At 38.1% G+C, this 21,604-nt stretch overlaps 2 protein-coding genes across 2 annotated transcripts in view; both read right to left on the bottom strand.

Moving 5' to 3' along the window:
* Positions 1-21,604, bottom strand: part of LOC131781746 (clathrin heavy chain linker domain-containing protein 1) — a 38,931-nt gene that overhangs the window by 12,588 nt on the left and 4,739 nt on the right. The window contains exons 7-18 of the mRNA XM_059098455.2: positions 21,425-21,525; positions 20,710-20,762; positions 19,356-19,410; positions 18,316-18,396; positions 16,899-17,001; positions 16,413-16,522; positions 16,202-16,261; positions 15,603-15,659; positions 15,240-15,304; positions 14,415-14,524; positions 13,485-13,525; positions 12,899-12,957 (exon numbers count right to left, since the gene is read on the bottom strand). Of these exons, the coding sequence (XP_058954438.2) occupies positions 12,899-12,957; positions 13,485-13,525; positions 14,415-14,524; positions 15,240-15,304; positions 15,603-15,659; positions 16,202-16,261; positions 16,413-16,522; positions 16,899-17,001; positions 18,316-18,396; positions 19,356-19,410; positions 20,710-20,762; positions 21,425-21,525 (895 nt within the window). The remainder of the gene's footprint in view (positions 1-12,898; positions 12,958-13,484; positions 13,526-14,414; positions 14,525-15,239; positions 15,305-15,602; positions 15,660-16,201; positions 16,262-16,412; positions 16,523-16,898; positions 17,002-18,315; positions 18,397-19,355; positions 19,411-20,709; positions 20,763-21,424; positions 21,526-21,604) is intronic.
* Positions 7,300-9,568, bottom strand: LOC131781747 (melatonin receptor type 1C-like). The gene has a single exon (XM_059098456.2). The coding sequence runs from the start codon at positions 8,825-8,827 to the stop codon at positions 7,934-7,936; it is 894 nt and encodes a 297-aa protein (XP_058954439.2). The 5' UTR covers positions 8,828-9,568; the 3' UTR covers positions 7,300-7,933.

Raw genomic sequence — 21,604 nt, 5'->3', positions numbered from 1 at the left:
TCAAATTAAAAACCATGTTACCAAAATATCTTAGTAATATAACATCTATTAGAATGCCAGTCTCTTTCTTAGCAGATGGAAAAATAAACATAGGAAATTCAAGCATGCGAAACTATGTTGGCTAAACTACAAAAGGTCTAAAGATGCATGTGGTGGAAAAACCAGATGCGAAGTCAGAATTTTAGCTCTTTCCCTACAATATTGAACAACGAAAGCAAATTAGTACAGGAACAGTTCATCAGCAATTGCGACACGCAAGTCTGTGGGACATCCTGTCCACTTTTCTATTTTCGAACCACGTGGCCCACACAATCGAAAAAGCTCTGATGTAAATCTTATTAAGACAGAGCGTATGACAAATTATTGTGAAATGGCCAAAAAACCTACAACAACCTCAGGTTACGAAACAGAAGACACAACATAACTTCCTATACAAAAATTATTTCTTGGTTTAATAAGGTATTGAACTTAAAATAAATCCTTGACATTCTTCCATTCTTATGCGTGCCTTTTTTTTTTATATATATGGCACCATATCACAAAACGAACTTCAGGATGAAATTAAACATCAGTATTTCAAAATGATAGATTCCTTATCAAGTTTCCTGTCTATTATTTCAACTAGTTGGTCATTTGGATGACAATTCTCAGGAAACAATTTTAAAATGATGTAGTGTGAAAGCCAACACCTTGTTTAATAAAGAATGCCTTACCAACTTCGTTCCGCTGAAAGAGGAACGTAACCTTCATTTTGGCGAGCTTCACCAATTATTATAAATCCAAAAGGATCTTTCGTCTGGACTCAAACTGCACTCCACTTTTATATTCAATCGTGCTTTGTTGTATACATTGTTTCCATTCTTAAATTATCGCCATCATGTTATATAACGTTAACTAAAACTTGCCAAATTCCCATTTTCGACTATTTTCCCTTATTTAAGCACTAGAAATCAGTTGATAAAATTTCACAGTAAGAAAGTTATCGCTAAAGTGGAACGAGCATATTGATCACATATCGAAAAAAGCCTCGAAACGCCTGTATTCCCTAAAGATTCTTAAAAAGGTGGGTGTTAATAGAGAGGGAATCGTCAAAGTTTATTTGATAATAATAAGAACTATACTAGAATATGGCGTACAAGTCTGGCAAGATATTCCTGAATTTCTTTCAAATAAGCTGGAGTCAATCCAAAAAAGAGCACTACATATTATCTATCCATGCTATAGTTACTTAGATGCCCTTAATACTACCAACCTTAGCAGCTTGAAAGAAAGACGAACTCAGCTCTGCTGCAAATATATTCAGATGATGAGTGAAAAGGACCACCCCATTAATTTCCTTAAGCCGAGAACAGCATCTAGTGGTCATAGTCACAACTTACGGGCCAACGACAACAATAGAAATATTGTTTACGCTGATAGGAGTTGTTGCCGGACCCAGCGGTCAGGTTCCTTTATTTCATTCGATTGTAAATATGTGAATATGTAAATAATTATTTATGATAATTTTATTGTCTCTATAGTAGTATTAGTGATAATTATTTGTTGATTGTTAATTTATAGCTCTTTAATTCAGTTAATTCTCTATATATATAAGAAATACTCCGGCAGGAATTTTTTTGGCGGCAAATAGGAAAATGAAGCGCTTTCACTAGCAGCTTTTCGCGTTGTCGACGTTGTCGTTTAGTGTATCCATTGAGAACTTTGGTTTCACGGTTTCAACGCCGTTTTTTTTTTCTTAAAATGTGTTTCTAAATTCTAAAATGTCTAAATTACATGTCTAAATTTTTTCGGGCTAGTAAAAATGACTTTCGGTCAAGTAGATGTTAGTTACAGCCAAACTGTAAAACTGGCTTTTTTTGCACCCCACAAATAATATGCTCTTGTTGTTGAAGTAGTTGAAGCTGCAGTAAATAAATTAAAAATTAGCTTGGTCTTCGTTTAGAAAAGGAAGAGATGTGGGTAAAGCAAACAAAACCACATCGTCTTTAGCTTTGGCAAAAACATCCTTCAGGCTCGTTTCATGTGTCATACTCCAAAATTATTAGACGGAATCAAAACGAGAAAACAAAACTCAATTTTATTGTGCCCTAATTCTCGTGGACCAAAACTAAGCAAGAAAAGGTGGTAGAGAAAATATTTCGTTTTTTCATCTTAGTGCGAGAAACCCCACATCTAATTATATCGATTAAACTCTTGTTTCTAATCAGACAATCGATTAAGCCCAGCAGGTAAAATAATATTGTTTTTCTGTTATTCGTTTTAGACGAAAAAAAATTTCCTTTCGATATCTTAAACAAATTTCTACAATCATAGAGGGAACTATTGCAATCACAGAGCAATCCTCTACTTACAAACCCCGAACTCTGCGACTGCTAAACGACAACTAATCAACTGACCAGACCGATTCGAATATTAATTAATTAAGACTAAAAAATTCTAGGATGCAGTGCCAAGGGGCCAGCAAAATCGACTCCCCAATGAGTAAAACATCGTAATGAAGTGCCAGGTCTGGCTTCAGGTAGGGGTGCCATGATTTGTTCACCTCTGCGTTTCCTTCTGAACTGCTAGCCGCCAAATACCAAGGTTCCAAATAATGTACACTTTATTCTTCCTGTTATTTATCTCTGTACAAGTTCAAATCTATTCGAAATCTAGTAGAAATATATATGTTTCTGTCAGAAAGATTGTCAGGATAATCAAGCACATAAAGTAACGTATACATACCCGTGGGTGTCTCAAATTCCGCGACTAGTAGTCATTTAATTTTGTCTTACTAATAACAGATTGTTACGTCACTTCATAATAATTATGACGATAATTTCAGTAATTTCGTGTCTAGCGAAACACCTTCCAAGTTTGCAGACATTGCACGCTCGTTTCCATGGCTTAATTTATTCTCCCCCATTGACAATCCAGTACTTCTGTCGTAGTTCAGCGAGCGAGGTTACGATGAACTTGATTATGGATAGGTGCGATGACAAGTTTTGAGAAGTGATGTTTCTTCGGTAATATGACAGGGTGTTTGGCATCCGCAAGATAGATTGGACATTTCTGGTCTCCCACCCACACGTACGATTCCGTCACTGTCCACAAATGGTGACAATCTCCACAGCGGACTGCTTCTCGAGACACTTTCTCCTCCTCTCAAGGTTGTCAATTCCTCCAAAAAGGGTTCTCTTTGAGTTTCTCGAACTCAGTACCTCTCTTGGCGTTACTGATTTCCTCCGGTTCTAGGACTTTTTTCAGTAAGTCGTTTTGCTTGTTTCCGGTCACCTGGCTTTTCTGAAGTCTTTCCCTTTTACTTTTGGAAATGAATCTTAAGATCCAAGCTGTAACTCCTAAAAATCGACGCCAGGAAGGAAACTTCTCGATGTCAAACAAGGGCAGGGGCTGCTTGCATTGGAACGTGAGGTTGATTTTAGCCAGCTATTGTTTACCTTCTTGACTGCAATAATTCAAACAAAGGCGACTTTCTAAAGGTGATGATGTCGCCTAATCATGTTGAAAGGCAGGTCCCTGGAACCAGCGGCTTTTAGCGGATAAGTTTTTTCAGGTCCTGACCTTTTGTTGCGTCGTCAGCGGGGTTTTGTTCTCCTAGTACATGTCGCCAGTGAGCTTGGTCCGATTTTCGTTGAATTTCGGCTACTCGATTAGCAATAAACGATTTCAGTCGTTTTGAGTGACCTTGGATCCAGTAGATTACGTCCATACTATCTGTCCACTGGGTGTGTTGACTTAGCGGAATTTCTAGCTTCTCAGAGACCAGCTAACAGCACTCCGAGTACTGCTGCCATTAACTCAAAGCGTGGGACGCTGACAGATTTAATCGGTGTTAGGGCAACTGAGATCTGTCCACTCGCGTGTTCGTATCTGGCGTAGCTTACTGTTGCATAGGCTCGTCTTGACGCGTCAACGAATGCATGAAGTGTGACGTCTTCCACTGCTTCCTCGTGCTGTCGATAGCAACGTGGGATTTTGACCTGTGGAGCTTTGAGCAACTGTTTGGCCCACTGATAAGTGATCAACTTTAGATCATCTGGAAACTCGCAACCAGGACCTCGCAACCAGGCTTCTTGTAAAACCAGTTTTGCCCTGATGATGTACGGCGCCAAGTACTGCAATGGATCAAACAGTGTGGCAATACGACTTAACAGGCCTCGCTTCGTGTAAAAGGACAGGTTGCTTTCTTTGACAACAAACGTGAAAACATCTTCACTCGCATTCCAACGGACTCCTAATGTCTTGACATTTGGTAGTTCTGAGCTCTCAAGCTTTACTCCATTCTCGACCCATTTGTGGGATTTCTCACCACTTTTGGGTACAGAAACCAGCGCCACCCAGGGCCTTTGTCAAATTTTAAAGGACGAGAAAGGCGTCTTCTACAGTTTCTTCTGAGTGCAGGATATCATCCATGTACATATCTCGAAGCAGGACCATAGCCGCTGCAGGACCATGGCCGCTGCAGGGTAGTTCTCTTTTAAGTCTTAGGCGTGGCTGCGAAGCACGAACTGAGCGAGATAAGAGGAAGCTCTGTCTGTGATACTTGCGGTCTTTCTAAGAGACGGCTACTTGGGAAAACATTTCCTTGATGTCCGCTACTAGGGCGACACGTCTCAGTCTAAATTGGAGAAGTATCTCCAGGACATCTCGTTGAAGTTTAGGCCCAGCAAGCATCGCGTCATTCAATCTCTTTCTTTTTCCTTGTTCGCTCCTTAACTTCTTCGACATCCATGCGACAAACAGCTTGCCTCTGTCCAGCCTTCCTGGACTTCCTGAACAACCACTCTTAGTACACGATAAGAAGAGACTCTGGTAACTTTTGTTGCACCGCGATGTAAAGTGCAGATACTCCTGCTCGCTCTTGATACCGGTCGCTATCCTCAATCTTAGCCACAACGTCAGTTAAACGATCCGAAAAAATCTCAAACTCCTTTCCTTTAATCTCTTCGACAGAAGACGCACACAAAATGGCCTCGAGGTGACGTTATAAAAGTCGCTTTTCACCTCCGTACTTCTACTCAAGTTTCTCCAAGGCAGTTCGCTATTGTCTAGATGTGTATCCTAACCGCTCAACAACTCGTGATGGTTCGCCAGATAGAGAATTTTTCAAAATCATCATCTTGGTTTTAGCTGGCACTTTCATCCGATTCGCGAATATTTCAAATTGCGCTCTCCAATCGTGATAAAAGTCTTTATCTCCACTGAAGACGGTTAAGGCGGGTTTCTTGATTCCTTTGAAAAATCTGTCAAAGTCTTTCGAGTCGAGTTTGTCTTTGTCTAATTCGTCTTCTTCACTTCCTTTCTCTACCGAGTCATAATCTTTATTGCTGAATTTAGGAGCTGATTTATTCCTTTTGAACTGTGCAGATTTCGACAATAATTCGACGAACTTCTGTGCTGTGAAGACAAGTAGCGAATCATCAGACGATTCCGACTTTCCATGTCGTCAAGTTCGCTAACTGCATCGGAAAACTCTCCTATTACTAATGGCAGTTCATCTACACGGCTTTCTGAATACTCCCTAACAGAGTCGGCGATGTCCTCTTCTTCGCTCCGCTAATTGTCTAACCATTCTTCTGATTCTGATCGCTTAGTCACATCATCCCTTTGCAAGGCATCTTGTAATGCTTGAAAAACTCTTTCCTTTATGGTTAATAGTACCGTTCTGCTACCTTTCTTGCTAATAATATCCTTAGCCTTCTTTGAATTCTTCGTTATGGCTCCTTTGAACGTTGCCCTTCTCCGATGAAGATACTCGATTTGCTGCGAGGTCCATGTTTCGATGTTCTCTTTGCCGATTTTCGAGGGCGTTTTAGATCCGTCTTTCGATTCCATTCGAAGAATGAACTGTAACTTGATCCGGCTCGAAGGAACCAAAATGTGTTTCGACGATAAATTCTACAACTATTACAAAATTCGAAAAGGAAAACGCAGCAACTAAACTTACTGTTTTTTTTTTGTCCGAACTCTGCGACTGCTGAACGACAACTAACCAACTGACATGACCGATTCGAATATTAATTAGTTAATACTGTAAATTCTAGCATGCAATGTTTTGTTCCACTGTCCCAACGAACGGCGTTAATGTTCATGACTAAGCATTCGCCGGAACAGCGACTAAGAGAAGTAACGGGCTAAAATTCCTTAAATATAATTGTAACTGGCACTTCACTGACCAGATATCATCCCCAGAGTTAAGGTGTCCATTGCAGTAAGTGCAAAAAAAAAAAACAAAACAAACAAAACAAGAAAAAACTCCTAAATGGCAGGTTTAGTTAGAATTAAAAAGATGATCTAAATACGTCAAACTTAGAATTACAGACGAAAGCAAACACAAAAACAAGCTAACTAAAAAAGAAAAAAAAATCATCAGGAGAAGAAAACCTTCAAGTTGTCTGTAAAAGGACTTCAAATATTAGGTTATTAAGGTAGTAATTCAAACGAAGTCTTCAGCTATCTTCATAAGTATTTCCACGGAGGCTACCACGGAAACACACCATGCTCATGAAAACATTGATGAATAGAAAAAAAAAACGCCTCAATTGAACTGAAGATTGATCAGCAAATTGTTACGCATTTTGATTTTTAAATCAGTCAACTGATCACTAGATGCAAATATATTTATACTTTCTGTTTGGCATTAACCCAGACCCATTAGCCCGGTGATTCGTTTGACGTCGATAGTAGATTTCATTGAAGGGGTAACGACGGTTAAAATGGTACATGGACCACCGAAATAAACTGTGATGAAATAACGAACCTCAATTTCTTGCCAATTTTCCGTAAGAGTGAATAGATTACGGATAATTTAGGTTAGGCTGGAATAGAAGATTCGAGTAGGGAATCAATTCCTTAGTTGATAAGTAAAATTCATGAATAACTTTACTTAAACTGTCATCAATGTCTGGTTTAAGACTGATCCATCATTTAATTACATATGTATACGTGATCAGAATTTTCAGGTAAGCATATGCGGAATATTAAAAAAAAAAATTCAGCTTTAGCTATGCAAAATGTCCATGAAGGTTTCAGATGAGCATTTCTAAAAGGTAGACCAGTCGTATTTGATGATATGTCAAAATTTTTGTTGTATAGCCACACATTAAATTCCGTAGGTGGATTATTTTAATTTCCTCCCATCAGTCATCAACGTACAGATATCGTGGAGTCGACTGAGAACCAATTTTTAAATTTTAAAAAGATTTCGCCCGATTTGCATCAAAGATGGGCAGATCAAAATATGTGTTATTAGTGCCTCGATCACAATTACAAGTCAGTTAGGATAGTTGGTACTATTGAAAGCCTTCAGTAGTTATTTCATAATGTTGGAGTATACTAAGGCAACCCTTATTAGACCAGGGAGCAAAACCAAAGAAACAAAAGTTACGCAAATCTCCAAACATTTGAAAAAAAAATTGCCGTTTTTACTTCCTTGCATGATGCATATTTAATCGCGGAACAAGAAAAAGAGAAGACGGGTAACATTTCACAAGGCTATCCTGCAGAGAAAGAGGTGGGTGATTGACACAAAAGGCAGAGAGGAAATATTCTTTTTGAGTGTTTACTCTTCTAAATGTTTTTCATACATATTTTAGCGATGATTCTCAAAGTGACCTTTAACCAACAGCCACTCAAATAGAAGTCAAAAATATGACTCAAGTACCAAGAGCGCCACGTAAAGAACTAAGAGTCGACCAAATCTACAAAACATAAAAGCCTAACATCGTTGAAATACGATAATTGCTTTCTAAGAACGACGAACGAATAAGTTTGGTGTCATTCGACTAGACGAATTTCATGTTTCGCCGACAACTCAAGTAAAAGTTATGTACAGTTTTGCATGTATATCAATCGAGACAGTTTTTTGCGACAAAATAATGGTTTAAGCAAAATCAAATTAAGGGAGAATCCCTTTTTAATTGCAAACGAGTTTTTAGACATATGTTATCTGTTGGTCTGCCCGAGAATGTCGTTTCAGAGCGCTCCTGAAAAATTTTCTCAATTCCTTTCTGAAAATCTGCGTTTTCAGGCTATAAATAACAGGGTTCAAGGCTGACGAGCATAAAGCGAGAGTCTGAACCCATTTCAAAGACTTTCTGACAATGCGGCTGTTCTCACTGTGACGGAAAATCATCGGAGTTATGAGCAAAGGCAACCAGCAAATGATAAAGACGACTATGACGAACCCTATGGTTTTTGCTGCTATATTTTCCTTTCTGGTTTTTTTTTTTAAATCCCTCTTGATGTGCTCCCCTTGCCTAGCGATGAGCCTCCTTTGACTGCGAGCGATTGAATAAATTCGCACATAGATCGGAGCTATGACGGACAAGAGTGCAATTACATAGTACACCGTGATATGTTGAATAGATCGTACGAAACCGCTCGGTATTCCCAGCGCCAAAGACACGACCCAAATGGCGTAGAGGAGGAGAGAGGCGCTCTTGAAGTTGGCTCTGAGCTGGTACTGCATTGGATTAACGATAGCGACGTAGCGATCGATGGTCACGGCAGCTAAGTTGCTGATTGATGCCAAAAGGGAGACAAATGAAAACATCTTTCGCGTGTTGCCGTATGTTGTATTAGGTGGCAACCCATACAGGAACACCGCGTTCATGGGCTGCGAAACGACGCAAACAAGGAGATCTGCTGCTGCTAAACTCGTTATGAACGTGTTAGAGACGGTGTGAAGTTGCCGGCTACGGGCTATCACAACGATAACGAGTACATTGCCCAAGATACCGCACAGACTAAAAAAAACGTTCACGCTAGCGAGGAAGTAACTTTCGAAAGCTGTCAGGTCCGTTGTGTAAGACCCATTCCCCGTCATGTTTCTTTTCTAAACGAGAGCCTATTTTTCTTGGAGAACACCGTTTGGTTACAGAGAGCTGCTGAACCAAAGCTAACTAGTATTACATGATTAGAGGACACCTGTATTTATTCTCGTGAGCTTCCGCATTGAATTTTTTGTCCTGACAGTTATATGACTTTTGTAGGTGTGAAAAGAAAGGAAACATCATGTTCGTCAACTGGGTCGAAAATAGTCCCAAACCACATCCTACGGATACTCACGATTGCTGTGCATCTGAACGGATTCGAGCTTTCCTTTCGGCTCCTCTTGAACTTACAAAGCCGTTTACTAAACTGTGTAGCGTAAAACCAATCATCTGTCAGCCTACGATACGTAGGGGATTTGGGTTACTTAGTTAATTTTACATAAGGCGGCATTTACACCTGCCATTGAGCTTGAGGTAAATGAGCGTTTATTTCTCAGTTTCGAAACCGATTAAAATATGTTGCATCGAGGATAGAAAACATCTTTTCTTTTAGACAACGAAATTTCTGCTTGCAGAGGGCTAAGCAGATTTCTTAGGGGATTATGTTGAAAATCCTCAAAAATATGTCTATGGACTTTTCAGACGCCTTTCAGTCTTTGCATGCGGGATTAAACATGACAAATAACAAGTCGCTAATTTATTTGCGAGGCAAAGTGCCAAGCTAGGTCCAATTTGTATGTTTTTCAGTTTCTAACTACGCCGAGATAAATGGGCCAAAGTTATCGATAATCAGGATAAGTTTCTTTTTCAACAGAAAATTCGGTTTGTCCTCCGATTATATTAGTCGTGACGCAGTTTGAAATGGTGCATAATAAATAATTGGAACATGAAGCACGTCATCGCTTCATCAGACTCACCAGAATGTGAGAACGTCTCTGATACTAAAAACGGGTCAAGGAAACCTCGGCAGTGCTTCCATTTATAGGAAAATTCCGCTGCGGTAATGTAGAACTCATGGCAAAACACCTTATTTCCTCGCACTTCGCTATTGACACTGGAAATATTTGAGTCTCGAGAGGAGATGCATTGACCTCCCACTAAGTTCTTTTTTAACAACAACGTTGAAGAGGAAACAAATTTTAAATTTCGACTTGCTGTAGGAAACTCAACATGGGCTACGGGCCACGAAATGCGACCGAATAATTGTTAACTGAAGTGCAGATCTTCCATTATGCTAATACTTAACTATTGGATACGAGACAACTTGATAAATTATTCAATTCAAACAAAAACGAGAGAAGACAACGAACATATGAACAGAAGGTGATGTTCTTCTAACCTTTTACGTATGTATTTAGAAGAAACTGGTAGTTGTCCTCTTAAAAATTATAATAAAAATTAAAGCGAACTTTATATAAAACTTTTCTTCAAACGCGCGCATTTCCTATGAGATTTTCTTTTCTTATTCGCTTTGGAAACCAACCCAAACTACTCAAGGAAATTGAATATGCAGGCTAAATAAGTAAAAAGCAAATATGTCAAAAGGCCGCTCGATCAAGTTGTCTAAATTTGCCACTTGTGTGGTCTGTTCTATTTCCTTGTTTGCTCTCGTGGCTTAAAACCTGAAACAAGAAAATTCTGATAATTAATGTTCACGTTATGCTCTTTGTTAAACACACCATGTGGAACCAACAGACCTGTATTTCTTATCGAAAGTTTCCTTTTGACAGAGCAACTGTTTCAATATAGTAGAGAAAAATAATCATTCTTTGCTTAAATATGGCTACCCTGCTAAAAAAAAATATATATACATATATAGAACCAGAACCGCGATGTAAATTGAAAATATGGAAAACGGATGTTTTAAATTTTAATCAGTCTTTGCTTAAATATGGCCACCCTGCTAAAAAAAAAAATTTATATATATATACATATATACATATATAGAACCAGAACCGCGATGTAAATTGAAAATATGAAAAACGGATGTTTTAAATTTTATTCTTGACCGTGGTCAAAGCGCTAAAACGTTAGTGTTACACACACACAAAAAAACTCGGAAGCGCTATGAATATTTGCTAGTTCTGATGAAAGGAAATTTCACCACATTTTAAGTACAGAAACCCTTAGAACCAACATTGTTTTGACGAAATCTTTTTTGTTTGAGGAAAAGCATATAATAATATATTTCTGTTTTGGTGTGACTTTTTGGAAGGAAAATACTGTTACGAAGAAATTACTCTAGATCTGTCTATCTTTTATTAAAAGCTTTCTAACCCTGTTAGAATACAATGATAATTAGGGCACATGCAATCATATGTAGAATTATGAACTAGTGAATCAACTATCTGCCACCCACTTGACAGGAGAGTGACGTACAATTTACAACAACCTTAGAGAGTTGTGTAGCTGTAATTAGCTAGTGAGAAGTTATGAGTTTTGGACTTAGTCCAGTTGTTAAGGAAGAAAAATATTTTTCATTAGTAATTCACAAAGTTTAAATCTTTAAAGCTATATCTACTCCGGTACGTGATCTTGGGCGTCAACGAGTAGGGTTTTTATTCCGTTTCATTGCAAGGTACGTGCTCCCTTGAATTATATGTTTAAAAAATGACGTGAAAGTGAGTTAAACGTGACCTTACATATTTTATGGCATTTTTATGTTTAAATATGGATAGTTACAAGTTTGCCACAAATAACGGCATGAGCATGGCTGATACCCACTTTCTTGATATGCAGTGAACTTTATAAAGGCACTTTAGTTTAACATTAACTCGTTCATCTAAAATTCGTTTTCTTAAGTTTATTCAAATTATTTGCCTAACCGCTGGCGTGTTCTCCCTTTCAAAACATCGTCGCTATTCAAAAGCTTTAAACGCTTGAGAATAAAATTCGTGATAGAATAAACTCGTACTTGCATTTCTCATTCACTTCTCATAATCAACACAATCTTGTAGTGGTAAATTCATCAAAAACTAACCATCAGATTCAAATTAAAAACCAGGTTACCAAAATATCTGAGTACTATAACATTTATTAAAATGTCAGTTTCATTCCCAGCAGATGGAAAATAAACATAGGAAATTTAAGTATGTGACACTATGCTGGCTAAACTTCAAAAGGTAATGCTTGTTAATTGGATCCTTAAAAATTGTTTCACTGAATTGAAAACTAGGCCTCCAAAAAGAAAACTATGCTTACAATTCATGAAGTTTGCTTTCTTTCGTCAAATAAAAAAATACCATAATCATGGTTTTTTAATGAGATATAAATTAACAATTTCATGAACTCAAACCCTCATTTTTCCCTTTCCCCTATGCTAATAAGCCCAGTTAGCCTAAAGATGCATGTGGTGGAAAAACCAGATGCGAAGTCAGAATTTTAGCTCTTTCCCTACAATATTGAACAACGAAAGCAAATTAGTAAACGAACAGTTCATCAGCAATTGCGACACGCAAGTGTGTGGGACATCCTGTCCACTTTTCTATTTTCGAACCACGTGGCTCACACAGTCGAACACGTAAATCTATTAAAACAGTGCATAACAAATTATTGCAAAAAAGCCAAAAAAACCTACAACAATCTCAGGTTCCGAAACAGTAGACACAACATAACTTTCTATACAAAAATTATTTCTTGATTTAATGAGGTATTAAACTAATAAAGAAAGTCCTTGACTTTTTTCCATCCCATGTGTGCCTTTTTAGATATGGCACCACATCACAAAACGAACTTCAGGAAGTAATTCAATATCAATATGCAAAATGACACAATATCAAGTTTCCTGTCTATTATTTCAATTAATTGGTCATTTGGATGACAATTCTCAGGCAACAACTCTTGTTTCTAATCATGAAATTGATTAAGTACACCAGGAAAAATAGAATTCAAATTTTCTGTTGTTCGTTGTAGAGGGAAAAATTAAAATGGCTTCTTGTTTTTGCATTTACAATCTAACTGAAAGTAAAACAAGTATATATTCGTATACAGAAGGCGGTTGTTGAATTCTTGTTTTCTCTCGTTACCAAAAAGGGCATGCGTAAACTCCCATCTATTAACGTTTAATATCATCTCTCAGTGAAAGTTTTCTTTGGCAGAAAATTATATTAAGGCGTTGCTTGTACCTGTTCGGGCATCTGCAAGCTTCAGATATCAGTCTTCCAGCCTCTTCAGAGAGAGTTAACTGTCAAAAGGAAAGGCACAGCAGAAATTACAGAGCAATTAACCAATCAAAACAGCGTTGAAACTATCTTATTAAGGACATCATTATGGGTGTGGCTGCTTTAGTTTGGAAAGAAAGAAATAAAGAAACCCAGATTAAAACTCAACCCTGGGTTAGCGTTAATCGGCCAGTAAAACTGTGCTATCACTCCGTTACAAAAGCTGCAATTTGATAAGCAACGCTACTTGCTATCAGGAGAGAATAAGGGTCCATATGTTCTCTTATCGATTCCGTGATATTGAGCAGCCTTACACTGCAGGTTGTAATAGAAAAAACTAATAATAATAAAAAAAAGTACATAAAAAAGAGCTTGTCTTGCTGTTAAGTCTTAGTTTTAAACAGCTGGTGGATTTAAACTTAAACAGCATTAATCGTTAATTCTATGTGGATAGTTGACTAGGGCTTCACCCTCATCAAGTACCATGCGAGAGAGTTTCGACCTCATCACCAAATTATTTCAAAAAAAAAGTTCGGTTTTCTTGGTTTACCTGATTCTGTGCAATCCAGTGAGTAAGGAGATCAGTTCTCCCTAGTATAGCAAATGAGAAAAAATAATAATAAGTGACAACACAAGTATTAAGGAGACAATAAGGAGACGGAACAGGTATTGTTACGAGATTTATCAGAACCACTGTGACCATCACAATTTCCTCAAATGTGATTGGTGCATTTGATGCCTAATTTTTCTCTAACCATTCTGTACAGTTATAATCGATCAGTGTAATAGGACAGTTGGCTGTAATTGGACACCTGTAATCGGACAGTTGAAGCAGCCAATCAAACTAAGTCCACTCAGCTAAATTCACAAAGCACAGATTTGATCACAATAACCATAGCAACAAGTACTTATCCTGAAAAAAATGGGGAATTTCCAAAATATAAGTATTTTTTACTCTAGGCATTGTCTCTCCGAAATGTTTTTTTTTTCTTTTCGGAAATTGTAACGATTATGATTAATTGGTGACAGGACTTCGTATCGTTCAATTCTGTCTGTAATCATACACGTGATTAACAAAATCGGACGACCGCGAATTATTACAGCGAATTGGACTCCACTCGTTCCTATTACCATTACTAATCAACATGCCATCTGAAGCTTGAATTAAAAAACTAGGGGGGGGGGGCATGAAGAAGAAGAAACTAGGGCCAACTTCCTGAGTTAAGAGAGCTGAGCGTTCTGCATCCAAAGGGGTTGCTGTCTCGTTTCTCCTTTTTCGTTTAGAACCAAATAATCAGCGAGTAACGAACATGCAAGTCCTTTCAGGTCAATGTATAACGCTTCAGTTTCCTAACAAAGGATAACACACCAATGCGATTTCCAAAGAGATATTTACATTGCCCTGCAACAAAGATCGATGACGCACGAAAACGTGCCGATTGAGGGACGCTAGTGTCAACAAGGTTGCCTTTTAACGCACCTCTCGCTAAGACACATCTGACACACTCCAAAGTTTCCCACTGAGATGTTTTTTTACAGCCAGTGCTAACTGTTGGAAGAAGAGCTTCCCAGTAGGACATCAAAACTGAACTGAATGATAAAGAAGGTTAAAAAAAATGCAATGAATAGGCCATGTCCAAATTACCTTTGACCTCTTTCAAAACGAGGCCTGGCCTTCAACCATTAGCGTGAAAATGAGATTCATTTGCACGTGAAAAAGAGGCCAAAGGTAATTCGGAAATGTGCCATTTATGACCGATGAAAATAGGCAAGAGCATGATTAATTATTGTAATATATAATAAAATTACTGCACCATTTCCCATTACAGCGTGTCTTGATTGAGTTATGACTGAGTGCTCAATTTGTGATCAAGGGCTACATTGGGTTTGCTTAATTACGCTTTAAAACTAGGTTCAAAAACTTTACCAAACAGGTGTTAACTTCAACGAAGACGTGATTTTTTTGTTTTTTGTTTTTTTTAATTTCCCGCGCTTGGTTCTCATCGTCGTTTTTATTGGCTTTATAAAGGTTGGGTTTTGAAAAATATAGTTTCGGTTTAACATTGTTCCGTCAAAAAGAGCTGTAAATCGTAACTATAAATGTCTTTTAATCATTTACTTACTTGCAGACATTAGTACGGCCGAGGTTAGAGAATATATCCCAAAGTATCATACATTTCACAAAATTCCAGAAAACAACAATTTTTTCGATTCTTTCTTTAAAAGAATTGATTGTTTGGACTTGCCAGCACAATGTGGATTTCATCTATAGCTTCAAGTACACGCCATCAAATGTAACTTTTACCTGCCTATATGATTTGCATCGTATTCTTCAAACTTTGCAAGGGTCTCCATCGACCTTAAAACACCCTTAGAAGTAAACAAATGTAGGTGTCTTTGAACTAGCGTCCTCTGGGCCAAAATTTTAAAGAAATGTCTTACGCTATAGTTACTGCTCCTTACACTTTTTGACACGACATTTATAACTAATTCCTACCGTATACAATAGTCATAATTATTTGACATTCGTCAGTGATCGATTTGATGTGGCGTCTTCCATTTTGACTAAATACTATCGTTTCGGTTTCAAGAACGAAAAAGACTGAATGGTATGCTACTCGAGGCCCGGCGGTTACAAAAAATATTACTTCATCTCATTGTTTTGTACCTTGGGGGAATGTGCAGCCAACATGACAGCATCCTCTATTTTTCCCTCTTCATAAACCTGTAAAATATAGCAGTGCCCCAATAACTTTATAAAGAAAAAGGATGTGGTTCAAGTTTACCTGGATCACGCGGTGAGTAATAAGAATTTCAAGACAGTAAAGTTCAGGGAAATTACGGTTTGAAAGTGTCCATGGAGGTGCCTGTCTTTATAGCATGGGATGTAGCATTATTGAAGTATAACTCCAGCTATACGTGACAAATTAGGGATTCAACCTTCTCTTCAGAAGAAAAAAAGGTAGCTGAATGAAAGTTTGCCGGTAAATTACTAAATACAACATGCTTATTTGAGTGCTGGTGTAAGTTTTCTGTGTATATTTATCAACAGTTGCTTTTTGCACCAACGTGTGTGCATCTAGATATTCAGCACACGGGAGATTTGTAGGATTTTTAGGACACGAAATATGGCCAACATTTTCACCAGGAGCTGCTGAGAGAAACTTCAGCACCTTAAGTGGTCATAACGCTTAACCAGACTTTGTATCTCGTTGAATGCCGAACTGACGCATGCAATGTTTGCCACATCACGAACCTAGAACCAACCTCGAAAAAGTTCTCAATGTATTCGAGTACAAACTCTGCTTCTTGGTCCTTGGTCGGGTCCTTAGGGAAGAAAGAGAGAGGGGAGAGGAAAAGACCAAGATTAGAATATGTACCTCAGAAGAAAAAATTAGTCTAAATTTGGAGATTATACGTGTACGATGGAACAAAACATTACAAAATATCTAATCAAGAACAAGAACATTTAACTAACGTCATCTTCTCCTTCGACGCGCAATGATAAACTACTGACTCCTTCTAAGGCATTATCAACATGCTGTTTATCATTTGTTTCTTCTCTCGCCTCCTCCTCACACTTCTTAACTAGAACAACAAAATACGATAAGATGATTCAACTACCACCCCACTAGATAATTATTTTTGCAGCCAATGTGTTTGTTTTTAGAGTTTGATAGTTTGTTTTCTTCAGCGTTTGTTTTGTGTTTCATGGTTTTGCTTCGATTTCAACTCCGTTGCTTCTGTTGATTCTATTGTTGTTTTTGTTTTATAACAGATCATTATAACGTGTAAAAAATCATCCCATTGTTTTCGTTTCGTATTCTCCACGAAGCTAGCGGAAACAATTTAAGAAAAAGCATACCCTTGCATATGAAAAAAAGTTTTACATCAACTTTATCCGTCAACAAACCAATAACATGAAAACATTTCATGTGCGAGTAACAGCAGACGACAAAATTACCTGCTTCCTCCATTGTTCTGTGGGTCTCCTTCAGCGCTAAGCAAAGTTGACGAAAATAAGATGATCTTTGATTACCTGCCTTAATGGTTTTGGTTCCTTTTCTCTAATTGGTAAAAGAACAAAACTTCAACCGTAAAGTAAAGAGAAGGAGAGAGGAAAGCAAAAAGGAATGAATGAAGGAGCAAAACAAACGATGGACAAAAGGGCTGTCAGAAAGACGTACGTAAAGATGGACGGAGAGACGGACGGATTGACTCTCGACTTGCAGCGGACTTTAATTCGGCTACATGACTGATAAACGATGGTTTGCTATGGTTTCATCAAATCGGACTTAGTTGATATAGCTAGTTAGTTGAGTTCAAGATGATTCCCTTGTGATGAATATGCTATCCAGATTTTTTATTTGGCTGTTTTTCTTTTTTTGATTTTTAGCTTTTTAAAGGTTTTTTTTCTTTTTTGCGTCAAACTTTGCAAACTTGACAGCCACGCATGGTAAACTGGAAAGATATATTAAAAAAAAGACATCAAAGCCATTGATTTTTCCTTGTATCATGCCCATTATTCTAAGAGTCCTTTACTGAATAGTATGACAATTGTGCGAGACTTGAAAAAACGGAGAAAGGTATGAATAGTATCGAAAGCGAAACCCTATTTATCTCTCCGGCCATCATGTACCGGATAGTTTGGGAACTCAAGGCTGTTTGGGAGGAGGTCACCGGTTTCAATTGCAGGAAAATATATGATAATATCGATTTGCCTACTGAGGCTCAGGCCATACTATAAACTGCTGTTTTACTAATTTACTATTATAACTCACACGTGGAAACTACACGGAAAGGATGCGCAACTCTATACTAAGGAATTTCAACAAAAAAGCGTTTACAAGACAATTACAAAAACAAATACAGACTAACACAAACAAACAAAACAAAAGAAAAAAGAAGAAATAAAACAACACACCCATAAAAAAAGGAAAGTAAATATACCTGCAGCTTAACAATTGGTTCATACGTCAGCGTGCCTTCATCGAGATATTAAGCACGCGGGAAGTTTGGAGAGCACGAAAGATGCATAGGAGTTGCTCGAGGCGTAGCCGAGAGCAACTCTAGCTTCTTGAGTGCTCTCCAAACTTTCCAAGTGCTTCATATCTCGATGAACACACAGTTGATGTATGAACCAATTGTTTTATAACATTTTCAACCAGATGGAAAAATTTTTTTCTCGAGGGATTTGTTTGCTAACGTCATGAGCGTGCACAATAGGAATATGAAGCACGCTCGCGAAATTGAATTTGATTAGACAAATTTACTAGCTATGTTATAATTTAAAGTGGTAAATATCCAACCATCCTTAGGAAAGCTATCTCGATAATAAACAAACAACAGGAACAACTGTTTGTGTCATCAAATCCATTTACCTTGACAGCGAGACGAAATTTCACCGAAATTATGTTCTTCTTCAGCTCATCGCGTCTTTCCAAAAGGGCATCTTTGATTTCCTACGACAAACTTATCGTCTTCAATCACGCAGTTTCTGATAAACCGAAGCAATATAGACTAATAACAGCTTATTTGAACTATATAGTGCATAATGTATGACTCTAGCTTTAAACCTATATGGTTCAACGCGTGAAATACTTGGGAATAGGTTACGGAAAAAAGGACATATCCTCTTAAAAAGAACGAATATCTCAACCCATCGATGAATCCATACTACCGATACCTTTCCGAGAAGACTCAAAAAATCCACGAGGAGGACAAATATTTACGTTTGCGCGCAACACAATAAAAAAATTAACGCCTACCGAAAAAATCAACTTCTGTTGTTTATTGCTTTTTATTTTTGTTCGGCACACTTAAAACATCAAAAGCACAAGAGGAGATGAAGCTCTCTCGGAAAACATAGTTTTAATCATTAAGGCAATACAGCTTGCAATCTAAGCCGGTTATCCTGTATTACTAAATTTTCAACTCCGAATATTGCGTTTTTAAGGTTCTGATTGGTTCACTTAACTCCGGTTATCAGCTTCTATTGCGAGTCATCTTACATGGAAATGCATTGCACCAACTGTGGCGGAGCTAAAATAAAGCTCCAAATATTCAAGCGTTCAGGATTGAATAAAATTTTATAGAAAAAAGTTATTCCATTCGCGCTTGTTAGATTCGAGATTGGTTCTAGCGAACTCAGCGCTACGCACCTCGTTGGTCATTTACCATCTCACATCCAACAAGTGCTCAAGGAATAATAGGTAAATGCAGGGTAATATACCCAGATTGATAGCTGTCTTATTATCATTACCTGAAACCCTGTACACGATGAAATAAATGAAAGTTACAAGGAGATACTTTTGGAGGTTAGAAGAAACAGCCAAAACCACCGCCAAAAAGGAATTTGTGGGCATTGACGCGCCTAAAGATTTACGGAAATGAGATGTAAAAACATAGCAGGTCAAATCACCTCTTTTTCGCGAAGACGATTGAAAAGTTGACCTTTCATCACTTTGGGGACAAATCTGAAAGGAGAAATTAAAATATGCTTATCAACGATATTCAACTGGAAGAAAGGAGGAATTGTACGTGGAAGTACATAAAATGACTTGGAAACTAAGAAAACTTGTGCAGACCGAAGATGATGAAGTCTGATCGTCCGCGTGAGGATAGTTCTAAGAAGGAATACTGTCGAAATGTCCGTCCCCACTACCAACCCTTCTCAGGATTACCCTTCACTCGCACGATCAGACAACATGATCAAATGTGACACCCGAGTTCAAACCATTTCCTGCATTGTGCTGATTAAAAGGAAACTCAGGTTGTTCTTATTTCTAAACGAGTGTAAACAATTAGAAGCAGCCGCCTTCTTAAAGCCCCGTTCAAACGTTCATGATAGTTGATGATAGTTGTTGCTGGTTTCAACTTTCATTCACTATTATTATCTATAATTTTTGCGTTCAAACGGCTCGTGAAAGCTGATAATAGATGACAAAATCACACAATGAGATCATGTAATTGTAAACAAGTATGGCGCGCGCTGAGGTCAGTGATTTTGGTGACATTTGAAATTTTAGTCAAGCAGTCACGAGTTAAAGAATATGAAGCCTACCAGGAGATAATAAGAATGAACTGCGAAGCATTCTGCGAAATTTGAGGGCTAAATTACCATTAACGATTTTGGTTCGAGCCCGTTTTTTGGCAAAACTGCTCACGGGAAAACTCTCATTTACCATCATCGATCGTTCAAACGGAAAAACTATCAGAAACTATCATATCGAATTTGAACATGTCCAAAATTCATGATGGTTGGTGATAGTCGCTGATAGCCTATAACAGTTCGTGTTCAAACGCGCGTGATAGTTGAAACTATCATCACCTATCACGACCGTTTGAACGGGGCTTAAGAAACCAGTCGTTACTTTTTTCTCCTTGAGGTCGGGGGTATTTTTGGGGGGGATCACATGGTCTTCGAGTATAATGGGGGGGGGGAGGATTTCGTAAATCATTAGTCTCCAACAGAGTATAAAGGGGGGACGATAGAAAATTAACTGCCAATAAGGGGAGGGGGGAGGGGGGGGAGGTTCATAAGAATAACACAAAGCCATATAGTAACGTGTTGTGCTTAAAACGATCACGTGGTCTGAACTCAAACGTGTAACACTAAGCGTGCTGCACGTTCTGAGATGCAGGTTTGCTCATGGACCCTGCTGGTTTCTTTTTTTTTTTTCTTTTTCACTTCCCCCTTGCCATCCTTTAATGGTTTCTTGCACTCCCAATCAATTAACTACTTCGTAACCTTCTTTAGAGTTAAGTCAACATACTTGGTATCGTTTTCGAGCTTCGCCACCGCAACTTGCGATTTCAAGTCAGCCAACTAAAACAAAAACAAAAGCAAAAGCAAGTTTTAAAGCAAAACCAAAATAATCTTAACAGCCATTCAGAGCAAAGGAAACCATCACAACCAAACGATGAGAATTTATAGGTAACACAAGCAGCGAGGAAACACGAGAAACCATGACGTGATTAGCTTAAGTCTTGTAGGGAGCGAGTTTTCTGGACCAACGACGGAGTTAATGAGAAGGAAAGGAACACCGAACCAATTTTGAAATTCCTTCAAACCTAAACTGAAAATTGCTCCACTTGTATTCAGCCTTACTTGAAATATTTGTTAATACTTGCCCCCCTTACCTCTTTTCCAATAAAACGAGTACAACCGATCTATCACGTACATAAAAACGTGTATTATCAACCACGCTCCTTCTATCGCTTAAGTAATCAATAAGCACACAAAGTTCGCTTCACCTGACCCACTCGCAGAGCTAGCCGTATAATAATCAGAAATATTGAGCAAATAGAACCGTAACCTCTTTGCCGGTTCGACAACGTGTATATACTACCTACATAACTCAAAACCCTAAAAACAAAACAAAAACACGAAAACGAAGCAAGAAGAAAAAAAAAACAATAAAAACAGCTTTAAATACAACCTCCAAAATTCAAAAAGGGAGTACAAGCAAATCGAGCTAAAATATGTACCTTTTTGGTCAGAAATGCTGTATCCGTCAACTTTTCCACTGTCAGACTTGGAAAAAAGCGCGAACGTGGTGTGCGCGAGCGGTCCCAACTTGAAAGAGAACCTGAAAACAGCCATTAAAGGGAAAGACCCTGCTAACAAGCTCGGTTCTTGTAGATGCATTAATCAATACCGGAGTAACA

The sequence above is a fragment of the Pocillopora verrucosa genome, chromosome 14 (genome assembly GCF_036669915.1).
Source record: "Pocillopora verrucosa isolate sample1 chromosome 14, ASM3666991v2, whole genome shotgun sequence".
In the NCBI taxonomy this organism is placed as follows: domain Eukaryota; kingdom Metazoa; phylum Cnidaria; class Anthozoa; order Scleractinia; family Pocilloporidae; genus Pocillopora; species Pocillopora verrucosa.
The sequence above is the reverse complement of the archived record's forward strand: the minus strand, read 5'-3'. Positions and strand labels throughout refer to the sequence as shown.